Raw genomic sequence first — 14,024 nt, 5'->3', positions numbered from 1 at the left:
CACATCAAAGCAGCAACAGAAAAGCATCCTTTGAAGCGGGGGGGGGGGGGTGAGAAAAAGTAATATAGAAACAAATTACTGTGTGCTATGTGTATTATGTCATTTATCCCCCAAAATGACCCCATAAAAGGGAGTTCTATTGTTGGTTATCCCCACGTTCTAGATGCAGGATTTAAAAAGGGGAGGGGATGAAGCAGCTAACTCAGGCAGCACTGACTCTGGACAGTGCTGCTTCTTGCCTCACAGAGAGAAAAAAAGCCCCTTCCTTGCTCATAATGGCAGCATAACCAGTGGTTCCTATCTGATGATAACCTAATGGCCAGTGTGAAAATGTCGCAGAAATCTTAAAAGACAAGCCTGATTTACTGTTAAAGACATGGAGACCTGTTGTTTTCTGGTTTGGCATTCCAGATTTCAAATCTTTAGAGGTTGGGGACTTTGATAAGCACAAGACCCTGGGTTTGGTCCTAAATTTATTTTAACATTAAAATATTTAATGGCAAAGATATTTCTACATTCCTACAATTAGGACCTCAGATCAGCTATCCCTAAACTCTGGTTAAGCATACAACAATTCAAGTTTGAAATTTGAAAACACTCAGAATTAAAAATAGCTCCAAGAAGGTGGAATTTCATATCTTAAAAAAATTTTCAACTCTGCGGCCTAGTCCATGGTAAGTAACCGTGGCTGTAATGTGGTCCCATCTGTCCCCACTTGCTGTGCTGGGCACAGGAAAACGATGCATACACAGGTTTGAAGAACTGCAGTAGACCAGCAATACCTCAGGACTGCCATGCTTCCTGACCACTGTTACAAAGGAGAGAGGCTGCAGCACTGCATGGCTGATATAATTCTAAGAATCTGCTGGACCACTGTCACCACTACTCTCCTGGTGCTGCTGCAATCCAATACCTGTGCTGTGTTCAGGCCATTAGAGCAGATTCACCATTAAAGGGTTACATCTGAGGCTAGATCATGGGACTGCCATTTGCTGGTTGCCTGGCTTTGGGCATTGTCCTTTGTCTTTCAATTCTTATGTCTGCACAAATGAGATAGCTATGTCAGAGGATTAAATAGATTAAATAGCACAATGCATGGAAATATATGGTTCTAGTATTTACCACGTAGTGGAATCCTTGTCACAGGGAAGGCATACGGTAACAGGACCCACCACGAACATTCAGTGTATATTTGATATGGCTGTATATTAATAACTCATGTGCATTCATTAACCAGTAGATATTTGGTGCCAGGTATATGCCAGGTATTCAAATCTTCCCCTCCAAGGAGCCAGACAGGTAAAGAAGCTAGGGCCAGGTTAACAGAGGACTCACTCAACTTTACAATAATCGACCTCACCCGGGAGGCTTAAGTTACTCATACTTCTTGTTTAATGTTTTGGTTTGAAAGCAGATTCGGCAACATTTACCCCTCCAGGAATGATGGTGATGTTTAGCCAATATAAATTCATACAGTCACACGGCAGCAAGTGGAGAGAGCACGGCCAGAGATTGGCTTGTGGTACATGCAAGAGCTCTTTAATCCTCCCTGGGTCATCGTGAATGATTTGAACACTGAAGCTGCTTAGGCAAATGTTTAAGTGAGGAAGGCTTGCTGGGGTAAGCACAGAAATGTGGTAGAGCCACACGAAGGAAGCTAAGACCTTTGCAATAAGTAGTCTGAGTAACTATAAAAATCAGAAAGCTTAAGGAGATTAGAAAAAAAAAACAAACCACAAAACACTGCTTCCAAGAAAAAGAGTGTGGTAAAACAAACAGAAAGTCTAGGAGAAAAAAATGAGCAAAAGCATATTTTAAGGTGTGGACTCGTCTTACAAAACAGAAACATAGTGAAGAAAGGCAGGGGTGAGGGTTAATCAGAATTTGAAAGCTGCAATGACAAGGCAGATTGCTCTGTCATCACTCCTCAGAATGCCAGTACCAAATCTAGGTAAGAAACATTGCTTTTTCTACTAGTGAGGCTGAAGGAAGAGAGTCACTTGAGTTCAAGAGTTCAAGGCTAGCCTATGCAATATAAGGAGACCCTGTAACAAAGAAGAGAAGCGACAGGAAGAGGGCACGGGAGGAAGGAGAAAAGGAAAAAGAGGACAGAAGAGAAAAGTGAATGTGTCTTGAAGCCGGAAAATAGGATAACAGGGTACATTTCAGTGGTTGAATGCTTGCAGAATACAGCAGGGTCTGGAGTTCAATCCCCAGCACAGCACAGGAGAGAGAGAGGGAGAGGAAGGGTGGGAGGAGCATGAAAAGTACACAGGTTTAGCCAAGAAGAAAGTCAAATATACAAATACAGAAAATGATGTCCAACATTAGTCAGGATATAGGAAATGCAAACAGAAATGGATGATTTTGTTTCAAAAGCAGTAATGCATAATATTCTTAAAGGCTAAAAGACAGACATGCGGCATGTTCCCATGTATTACAGGAAGGAATAAAACTTGGTATAAATTTTAAGAATTTTGACAAGCACATATAGTATTTAAACGTTATATTCCTTTTGATCTATTATTGCAATCCGGGACTCTCTCCTAAGGAAATAATCAAAGGGGTAATTAAATAGTTTCAGGGTAGCTGTTTGTTTTACTTTTTTGATCAAAGAACTGTTTCTAGAGAATAATCCAAAAATCCTGAGATGAAAATAATGGAATAGTTCATTTTTATGTGATATTCATGGTATAAATTATGTAAGTATTAAAGTGTTTTGAAAGACACTTAATGATAGGAGAAAGCACTCATAATATAAAAACCTTAAACACAGACTGCTAGTTATGCAATGTGATGTCAATTTTACACAAAAGGGAAAAAAGACAATGGAAAAATTAAATTTTACTTGTCTCCTGAAGTTTGCTACCATATATTAACTATAACTCAAGCTATGCTTCGCTCTATGAATTCATGTGATTTTTTTTCTTCCTTGAATTCTGTCTTAAGGAGATTTCAATACTAAAGTGTCAATGCCCTTGACATCAGGTCACCTCACCTTCAGAAGGTGTCTCATCACAGGCCTCTCTGGAAAGTGTTGTTCTTGACTGTGGTTGGCAGAACCCAGGTATTCAGGTGGTTATTTGTTGAGTTGTGGGAAGGACATGCCAAACATCTCCCTGTCACAGGGTTACCTGGGTACTGAATGTTTACCATTCATTAATCAATTATTTAAGCTAAAAGCATGTCTTCTAACTAAAACTTAGAAAAGAAAATAAACAAGCAAATGGGCAGACACCATCTTGAATGACATCCTAGGTCATAGTTATACCTTGACATTAATCAGTCTTTCCCTCTCTATTTATTAAACAATGTTTACTAGGAACCCATTATATGCAGAAAGATATCAAACTAGGGAGATGGAACAAAGTCAAATTGGTATGGAGGGCATAGGGCAGGGTATGGGGCAACACTGAGGTGGGAAACCTTGGTGAGGAAAAGAGAAAGAGAGTCAAGCTGAGTCCATCCTCAAAGAAGGCATGACTTCTCCCTTCGGGCAACTGAAAAGACTTCCTCACTCTGGAGTTGAGTCTGATAAGAAGACAAGAGTTTGCAGATACCCACGGGATGTAAGCACAAAGGACACAAGGGGTAGACCAGGCAGCCAGATGTTGGGAGGGGCTCTGGGATGCTCAAGAGCCAGACCAGAGCTATGCCAAAGGAACACAATTCAGCCTGCTTCTCTGCAGTTACACACACACACACACACACACACACACACACACACACACAAGTGCAAGTGAAACACTTCGTAGTTTCTGAATTTCTACACGTGTTCCTTAGTTCTCAGGTCCTCGATTATACTACCAGCATGTCTCTTATTGCCTGTCACAGTACACAAAGCCACAGTTGTGCAACTATTTAAACACACTTTCCTTGCTAGTGACTATGTAGTTTGGAAATGAACCCAACTGACATATGCCTGTATTGGTGGGATTTAATTTCAAGAACCTTGTGATGCCTTGAGTTCATGCTAAGATGAATATAAACCACGTCGTACTTTCAACTAGCTTTCCAAATAAATGGGCTACAAAGAGAATTTTGAAATGTACTCCATTGTTTTAGACTTGGAGATTGAATCTCTATCACTTCATTAGGAAAATCATGCTTAAAATCAACACCATAGCTTCAAGCACCCTAAGTCTGAGTTTTCTGACAGCTCTTCTGTCTTTAGAACGCTAAAAAATATTCCTGAAGGACAAAGCAAACTTTGTGATGGTCAAACTTTTAGAAAGTGTAAATTATGTCCACTCCTAGGGGGACAAAAAGACTAAACTCTATCTCTGCAAAGCAGAATTCGCCTGTAAGCAGATTAGCTCCATTTTCTTTTTCTCCTTGAGTTTTGTGACACCAGCAGAAACTTGTTTGCACAATGTTCCAAAGCAGACAAGGAAACACGTGTGTGCACACGTACACAAATCCACAGGGAAGACACGCCCGAAAGCTTTGACAGGGAATGTTCCCAACCAGACTGTGCGTTCCTTGTCCAGATGTGTCTGACTTCAGGCTCAGGAACATTAAACTAATACAAAAACAAGACCCAGCAGTGCACGTGCTGGGCTGGACGACAAGAGGCCATGAGCCATGGGGATTTTATTTCACCTATTGTCATGGTGACCAAACCAGAGTGGATACTGGCCCAAAGAGAAAGAAATAAAACCCAGAAGACAATGAGTCCTAGGAGAATGTCTGGGTGCAAGGAGAGCCAGGAAAGAGATGGATCTGAGAAAGAGGATTTGGTGGTGATTTTTTCTTTTTTCTTATTTTATTATGAATATGAATGCTCGGCTTAAACATGTGTCTGTACCACATACATGCCTGGTGCCCATGGAAACCAGAGAGGGCATCATATTCTCAAGACCCAGAGTTACAGACAGTTGTAAGCCACCATGGGTTCTGGAAGTCAAATCTGGGTCCTCTGGAAGAGCAGCCAGTGCTCTTAATCATTGAACCATCTCTCCAAGCCTGAGATTTCTTTTTTTTTCTCCTGAGACAGGACCTCACTACAGAGTCTAGTTTGACATCAAACATGTAGGGAGATTCCTGTCTTGATACCCATAGTGCTGAAATAGTAACTCTACCACCATGCCTAGCTAAGTTTAGCTCTTTTTCAACACTCCTGCCTGCTTCAGTAGCTGTAGTCTTTACTCAAAGCAATTCAGATCTCCAAAGGCCCAAGCCATATTCACAGAAACTCCAAGAAGACATTGATGAGACATGGGAAACTGGGTTAGTACAGGCAAAACCTAGACAATGTGTGTTAGATGTCAAGAGATAAAATATCTGGCTGGTATGGATTCCTGGACTGGATAGTCAATTGGAATAAACTGACAGTCCCAGGTCTTCTCACCAACAGCCAGAGAACCGAGCCCACACCTGTGGGCCATGGGATTCTTATTTTGTTTCCCAGTACCATGAGAGGGGTGCACACCGGCTCCTCGCCATGCGCTTCACAGCTGCACCTTCTGTCGTAAGAACTCCAAGAGGGCTAGCCTTCACAGCTCCAGACTAGCACAGAGAGAGAGAGAGCTTCAGTCAACTTGGAAAAAAGGGATCCTGGTCAAATTTTCCTGCCATGATAGTTTGTGACCTCAGACAAGTCATCAACTTCAACCTCAGACCTTGGTTTCTCAAAGGGAAGGCCTTTCCTCAGTAACCCCCGAGCCCCATTCTGCTTTGCAATTTGTTAATAATCTCTAACTCTTGTTGTCAAGAGAAGGCTTGGGAGTCTGGCCCACAGGGAACAAAATGCTATAGGAACTCATTCTGTCACTGTGGAGTTATCAATGGCCTCAGAATCTAAGCATTTACATGTGATTTGACAAATGACATGATACACCCTGTATAATGGGTACATTGAAGTGGCAGATGAGAGGTCCTGCTCTCAGCCAATAGAAAGGAGCTCTCCACTTTCAGGCAGCAGCTGCTTATTTCTTTAATAACAGTGGATAATAAGATCCAGCCTTGTCTTGGCTACACAGAACAATGGAGAAGTCTCTTCTCTCAATTTAGAGAGGCCTGGAGAATTGAACAGGTATAAGCTAAGCAGTTGCTGGATTGAGCTGCATCTGAGTTTATACCTCCATGTTTTGTTATCATGAAGGTTTGTTTTGTTTGTTTGTTTGGTTGGTTTGTTTTTTTTAAGATAACAGGAGATCAAGGGATGGCAAGGCATAGCAGGAAGAAGACAAAGTCAAAGAAGACTTGGCCTGTGACAGTACCTGGGTAGGTACTGTGTGACAATACCTGGATAGGTACTGTGTGATAGTACCTGGATAGGGACTGTGTGACAATACCTGGATAGGTACTGTGGTGTGCCACTGGAAAAGTCCCTTAAGCTCTTTGTCCACCAAATGAAGACTTTTCAGGGTTACCGGTTGGTTCCAATGATACCATGCCTTTGTAAATGGCTCTACACAGACAAGGCCAGCACCATGGGGGCGCAAAGCCGGGGTTCATCTGCCAGCACCACGTTTCATCAGCTACTTGATCTTTCAAACCACTCAGATTCTCTCTCACCAGATTGTCGAAGGGTTAAATGAGAAGACATTACACCACTGTCTCTTATTTCCCATCATTCCTGCCACATATGAAACAAATGCTTAATTAATGCTAACAATTACTATTTTCTGTGCCCTAAAGAGGCAAATTGTCTATAAAACCAGACAAGTTGGATACATTAGCAAGAAAACATTCTCATGGAATCTTACATAATTCCTATTAGTCTGCTGCCTGGGCAGCGGTTTTTCAGAGGAGCAAAGCAGGAGGATTCTGAGAAATACATATAGTCACTTAGTCCGGTCCATCATCATGTTTTGATTACTAGCTGCAGGGACACATGGCCACTAGCATGACTCAACCGTTAATGAGGGAGGGCTTCCTTAGAGTCAGCAGCACTTCCTGTCAGGCCGGCTGAAGCTTCTGCATGGCAGACAGGGAGTCATCCACTGCCTTCACTCTGCACTTTTAGGAAACCGGAGCTCGGTAAAGCCAGCAGGCAAACTGAAGAACTGCACTGCTGGAGAGTGCCAGAGAGATGCCACCAGGAGGCTGTCCTTTCCTGGGCATGAGCTCTCCCAGCAGCTCCACAGAGAGCTGGCTTCGCCCGTGATTTATCTGTTGGACAGTGGGTGGCCAAGGGGCACCACGGGGTGACCAGTCATCCCACTTGATAATTAGGGAGGGTAAAGGCAAACACAAACACACCCAGGTTGACATTCAAAACAAAGTGAGTGTTTAACCAAGGCTTGCTCACTATACCACCCTAATTCTCTGTCTGCAGTGGGAGAGGAGGAAGCCATTAGCCAAGGAATGGCAGCGCCGCTGGTGATTTATCAGCGGTGCCGAGCAACACAAGCACAATCCAGGTTGAAAAATGAGAGCCCAAGAGTGGAGCTCAGTTCAGTGATTTAGTGATGACTGGCTCTCTTGATGGCTGTGGTCTCCTTGCTCGGGTAAAGAGCCTATCTTAATGTCCCCATCCCTTAAAGGTCTTTTCTTTCTGTGTTCACTCACACATGCACACATTCCAGTATTTATTCAATTAACTGCCAGCACCCCTATAGATGAAGTATTGACAATCTTAATGACTGAAATCAAGCATGACCGGTTCATCGAAGTGGAAGAAACGTCATTAGCTATTGATTGCCTTCAGTTCCCAGGAGAGGAATGGCATTCCAACTTTAGTTTTCTACAGAACACATGTACTGTTTTCCTTTAAGGAAAAACATGGGCACTGCTGAGCTATCTTCCAAGGAAGTGAAATGTAGTCTGCTATTCTTTACCAGCTCATCTCTTAGCTCAGAATCTACCTAGTTTTATTCTCTCCTTCTCACCCCCTCCCCATCCTCTACCAGCTCCATCATCTCACCCATCTCAGTAGTGTTGGTTCCTTGCATGATTTAAACTGCACTTGATGTAGCCTAGTTAAATTCAGTTTTCATTTATGGGCGTTTTACAGTTCCAGGAGCCTTCATAATTCAGGAATGCTTTTTGAAGAGCATCCAGTCAATCAAGTGAGGCAGATGAGTGAATGTCCATTGTAAAAAGTGGAGATAAACGGGGGTGGGGGTGGGAGTGGCAGCACACGCCTTTAATCCCAGCACTAGGGAGGCAGAGGCAGGCAGATCTCTGTGAGTTTGAGACCAGCCTGGTCTACAAGAGCTAGTAGGATAGCCTCCAAAGTCACAGAGAAACCTTGTCTCAAAACCCCCTTCCCCCCAAAAAGTGGAGACAAGATGTATCCAGTGAAGAGGCAGCAGCAGAGTTGGTCCAACTCTAAAATGTTGATCTGGAGGTCCGAATTAACTGTGTTCCCACCATCTGCATGTCCAAGGTACTGACATCTGCTAGTTCTGCCATATTTTTGTCTGAAAGTTTGTTGTTGTAATCAAAAGTTGTCATGAGATGTGGCATTTGCATAGCATACATGAAGCCCTGGGTTTAACTCCCAGCATGGCATAAATCAGGTAGTGTGGTGCACATCTATAATCCTAGTATTTGGGTGGATGGAGACAGGAAGACCCAAACTTCAAGTTCATCTTACTGGCTACCTAGGGAATCTGAGGCCAGCTGGGCGGACTCTGTGTCAAACAAATCAAAACAAAAATATCTTTGTTATTGAAGCTGGAGACTAGTTTTGTTAAATAATGTGTCATTCAGCTAGTTTTTTAAAGCCTCTCATCCTTTGACTAACAGGTAGGGGCAATATTTCTGCCATATGCTTTCTGGGGACAGAGTCAGACACAGTCAAGCACAACTTTTTCCCAGAAGCAATACTCTCCAGTCTTCAATAACCCTGTTCAAACTGAAGATGAAACCATCAGAGCAGTCAGAACCTCTGAGAACAGCTGGTCTTGTGTCTTCACTCATTTTAACTAGCTTCTACACTGTGGTAGTCACCGCATCAAGAGTGACACAGACAAGTTCCTCCAGCTCTCTGCAATGTATTCAGCTTCCAGACTTACTACAGATCACTTTATAACAAAATCCCATTCAAATAGAATTTGTCTATTTCCCACTAAAAGAAATCTAATCTTACATTCTTGGCAAGTTGAGACAAAAAAAGAAACAATCATAAGTTTGAAGCCAGCCTAGGCTACCTAGTGAATTCAAGGTAAGATTGTGTAACTTAAGACCTTTCTCAAAACAAAAATAAAAGAAGACCTGGAGATGTAGTCTACAAAACCATTCAAAGAAGGGAGGTGGAGAGACAGCAAGGAAGGAAAGGAACAGTTTTTCTAACTCTGAGAACATCACGCTAGCCAGACCTTTGTGGCGCATGCCTTTAATCCCAGCACTCGGGAGGCAGAAGCAGGTGGATCTCTGTGAGTTCGAGGCCAGTTTGGTCTACAGAGCGAGTTCAAGCACAGCCTCCAAAACAATACAGAGAAACCCTGTCTCAAAAAACCAAACCAAAACAAGCAAACAAAAAACCAGAACACCACACTCAACCCTCTTCACGTCCACACAGCAGACTGCAATGATGCGAGTGCCATGATGCTTTGCATTTCCCTTATCTTCTCCGTCTCTGTTTTCCTCCCTTTCTCCTTTTCTCTCTCCCCATGCTCATCCCAATCCTCCCCACTTCTCTCTCTTTCTCCTTTAAATGTTAAAAGTATCTACCAAGTGCCTAGTGACTTCCTTTCTTTCAGACCCCACTTCCAATGAAGACACCCAGAAACTAAGAATCTGGGAGAAGATCTTGTAACTTAGGGTGATTATAAAGATGGGAGGGGAACACTGGAGATATGACTCAATGGTTAAGAGCATTTGTTCCTCTTACAGAGGACCCGGGTTCAATTCCCAGCAACCTACAAGGCAGCTCACAACTGCATCTAACTCTGGTTCCAGGGGATCCGATACCCTCTTCTGATTCAATGGTAGATACATAGACAGACATACAGGCAAAAATACCCAAACACATTAAAAAAACTGCTGGGTGTTGGTGGCGTACTCCTTTAATTTCAGCATTCAGGAGGCAGGCAAATCTAAAAGCTCAAGACCAGCCTGGTCTACAGAGGGAGTTCCAGGACAGCCAGACTATATAGAGAAAGCCTGTCTCAAAATAAATAAAAGGAACGAAAAAAGAAAAGAAAGAAAGATGGATGGATAGAAGGGTTCCAGTGACTTCGGTCTGTTGGTGAGCCCCCAGTGGAAGCCAATATGTCTGTGGACACATGTAGATCTGTGCAGCCAGTTCAATACCAGTTAAGAACCTATACAATATGTAATGGAGAACCAGTCAATACTATGGTAAAGGAGGTGCAATAAGTCAAACATTGCCTCACATGCTCCTTAGTTAAGATAGCCCAGAATAGTGCACTACTGAGTCTGGTAAGATCCTCAATTTCCTCACTCTCAGCAGAGAATGGATGATGTCCAGGACGGGCAGCAGATGCATTCTAATGGGTGATCTCTGGTCAGTGAGCCTCTAGCAACATTGTGCGTGGAAATAAACCCCGTCTTGAGAGATTTTTGTCCACCTCCAAATTCAGGATGGTGGCTTTTGCTGGGAGCCACTGGGCTCTGAAATGAACCCTCGGGAAAGTCAGGCTGCGGTGGGAGGGCAACACCTCCTGGGGAGCTGGTTGCTAGTGAGCCCTGAGAACACACCCTGCCTGACGAGGACATTCATCACAAAGGCCCATGTGTGACCTTAGGAAAAGTCCTTGAAAACAGTGAAACAAGAGTCTCCATTGAAATCTGGAATCCATTCCAGTCTCACACAGGAAGAAAATTAGGCAAAGAACAACAAACCCTAGAGTTCAGAGAAACCTGGGGAGGCTCTGGCTGACATTAAAATCATGGAAGATTTTTTTCCTTACTGCTTGGTATTTCATAAAATCTTTTCATCTGAGCAGCCCCAAAACTGCTAGAAAAGCCTGTATGGCTAATAGACGGCAAGAAATGAGTAAGCAGTGAGCAAAGCAAGCAGGGTAAGAACAGAAACGCTGACCGATGTGACCAAGTCCACCTGACACTTCTCCGAGCCACTATGGAATGGTGCATGCTATTCTTCCAATCATTAGCAGCCAACACTGCTGTTTTCCCCTTTGGAATAATGTATTGGTCATATGAGGGGCAACAGAGGTAACAGCTGGGAGTAGAGAGAGAGAGAGAGACGTTGCGCTTCTCAGGCACCAATTCTGAGATCAGGTTCATGAGTCCAGACATCACCAGCCTGGAAATGCTTATTCACTTAGAGCAGAGTGCCGTGCTTACTCTGTGCGTTTACCTCAGTGAACACTGTAGGGCAACACCGTTCTTTGAAGACCAGACCAAGTCCCTTTTGTTCCCAGCTGACATTACTCACAACTAATTGGCCATGTTATAAACCTGTGCCACCTTTGGAAGCATTTCCCTTCTTTGGCAGCAAGAAGAGAGGGGGAAGCTTTCTCTCTCTGTCGTCTCTGTCTCTGTCTCTGTCTCTGTCTCTCTCTCTCTCATAGTTGAATAGTGACATTAAGACCCGGTGAAAATCAATTGTCAGGGCCACATACATTATATCTCATCTCCAGCTTGTCTGAACACTGATCTCACAGCAAATAAGAGGACTGCAGGATCCTGTAGCTGGAGACAGAAGATGCCAGACACAGCCCCAACACATTTACTCATACACGTACAAATAGTTTAATTTTGTTTCTTCTTAAGCACCTTTATAGTTCATTTTTATTTTTCTTTAAAAAGGAGGGGGTGGGTAAATGGCATTGCTTTGGTATCCAAAACAGATGCCAGTTTGAACTTTATTTTGCCAGCATGTATTTGGTTTGGCTCTGTGGGGCTTGAGTTGAAAAATATTTGCCGATTCCAAAAGGACTTAGCAAGCTTTGCTGTGGACACTGTGCCGTCTGGCACATCACAGAGCCTGTGGTGGAGCAGAGAGAGCCCACTTGACCACAGTTTCCATTTGCCCAGGGTAGCCAGCACTGGGGGTTCAGTTGATTCCTGGGGTCAAGTGGGTTAGGTTCCCCAAAGTAAGGGACAAGGCATGCTGTGGGAGGCATCAGGACAGATCCCACCCTCCACGTATGTGATGGGTAACTTTCAGAAGTCCACAGTATCCTCACACTGATTGTCACATACAATCAGTGCTGCCAGCCAGCATACCAGATACACACCCACTTCTAGAAATCACCACCTTTATCTGATACAGAAAATAAATATAAAGAAAAGACATGCTGTGATGCATCTCTGTCACCTGATGTGAACTATGCTGATGGAATTTAACTACATTAAAAAGGAATGGCTATTCCCTGTAACTCTGCTAAATAGCATCTGAAAATCTACTTTATATTGCTAAGAGAAACAAGAACCTCCTTTACCAAGACTTAGTAGAATATAGACATGCAGATCCATCTCCGAGTATTGAAAGTCTGGCCATAATGCCCCCAAACCTCACAAGCTAAAGGTCAAGGAAGGTTGTCAAATGTGATCACGCCACACAGATTGCCTGCCACACAGATGGCCAGATACAGTGTTCCTATGGCAGTGGACACATAGGAATTAAAAGTCTGTTTTAATGACATTGGGTAGGAAGAGTGACATCAAAGATGTAACTAGGTTATAGAATTCTGTAGTATTTTGCTATTTCACACAAAGAGCAAATAAATACATTAGTCAGGCATGTTCTACCCTAACTCCCCAAATTTCTGGACACCCTTTCCTTAACATTACATGCCAATCTAATGCTTGGGACGTGATAATCTGCTGCAGGAAACCTATAACAAATACTTGAAAGACAAAGCCCAGCTGTCAGTCATCTTCCCCCAGAAATACCTATTCACCAGAGCAAAGAACAAGAGCTTACTGCCTTAACCAAGGGATGGAATCACACCAGAACTTGGTGTTACGACATGCACACTGTAACGGAAGGATGACTGAAGGTCTTATTTACCATTTTGGCTTCTGAATGCATTGGCTGGACTTGGGGAGAAGCACAGGGATTGCTGAGGTTGGGGCCTTGCATGCCCATAATGCCGGAGTTCACTGACATTTGTCTCTCCATCTATGAGGAAGGAAAGCAACACAGTTAGAAGGGCAGGGAAGGCCACAGACAAAGCTGCACTTTGCTTTGGTCGGGGTTGGGGGAGGTCATTCAGCATTTCATCCAATTGCTGGGAAACCACAGGCGTGGTGCAGGGAGTAATGCGCTCTCCAATCTTGAACTGGAGCACACCAAAGAGTCACCGGGTTCTGCGTGCTCCGTAGCAGATTCCCCACGCCAAAAGGAACTTCCTAGTCTGACAGACATTGCCAAAGAAAACCACCAAATGTTTCTACCTATCTCCAATCAGATTTATTTCTGTTGCTCTAGAGAATAATAAGTGCATACAAAGTTAAAAGATTATATAGATTATATAATGCACCAAATAGTTACCATAGAATGCCTTTGGCATTATTTTACCTGACATTTCGTATAGTAACCACGAATCATTCAACAAGAGGAAAAATAAAAGGAATTTTAAAGCAACTGTATCCCCTCTAGTGCTTCTCTCTGCTGTTACAGTGCAAATCAGCACAGCCCTAGGCATGGTGGCAAAAGCCTGTTAACTCTGCACTTGGTGGGCAAAGTTGGGAGGATCGGGACTAGGAGGTCACCCTATGGAATTCTAGGCCAGCTGGAGCTGCACAGGCATACCCCATCTCAAAGACAAAACAAAACAAAAGAGCCTTGCTTCCCATCCCCCCCCCACTCAAGTTGCCCCCGGGGTATCTCCTACTCTTAACCTGGCCAAGATTTCACAGGGCTATAAAGCGAGGCCCCACAGCTGGCTTAAGCTCTCTGTATGGAAGAAAGGAGCTGGGGGATGGGAATGACACGCCACAGATGGACAGCTTCGCCTTTGTGATCTCTTGATAGCTTACCAGTGTCTAGAGTTAACAGCGCTGCAATAACCTGACCAGTATGCTGGCATCTTCAGGGCATCCTATAGGTAATTACAGGTTGACAGCACTTTACCTGGCTACTTTGGAATAGATGTCTGTCTCAATTTTAGACGTTTTAGGATTTTGGAACATTTACA

The 14,024-nt window shown here is 43.5% G+C and overlaps 1 protein-coding gene across 2 annotated transcripts in view; it reads right to left on the bottom strand.

The window, feature by feature from the left end:
• The window catches only part of Creb5 (cAMP responsive element binding protein 5), a 390,725-nt gene that overhangs the window by 78,375 nt on the left and 298,326 nt on the right, over positions 1-14,024 (bottom strand). For both annotated transcript variants that reach the window (XM_005076816.4, XM_005076815.4), the window contains one exon: positions 12,896-13,006. In XM_005076816.4, the coding sequence (XP_005076873.1) occupies positions 12,896-13,006 (111 nt within the window). The remainder of the gene's footprint in view (positions 1-12,895; positions 13,007-14,024) is intronic.

Source organism: Mesocricetus auratus, unplaced genomic scaffold, assembly GCF_017639785.1.
Source record: "Mesocricetus auratus isolate SY011 unplaced genomic scaffold, BCM_Maur_2.0 Super-Scaffold_100676, whole genome shotgun sequence".
Taxonomy (NCBI): Eukaryota; Metazoa; Chordata; class Mammalia; order Rodentia; family Cricetidae; genus Mesocricetus; species Mesocricetus auratus.
The sequence above is the reverse complement of the archived record's forward strand: the minus strand, read 5'-3'. Positions and strand labels throughout refer to the sequence as shown.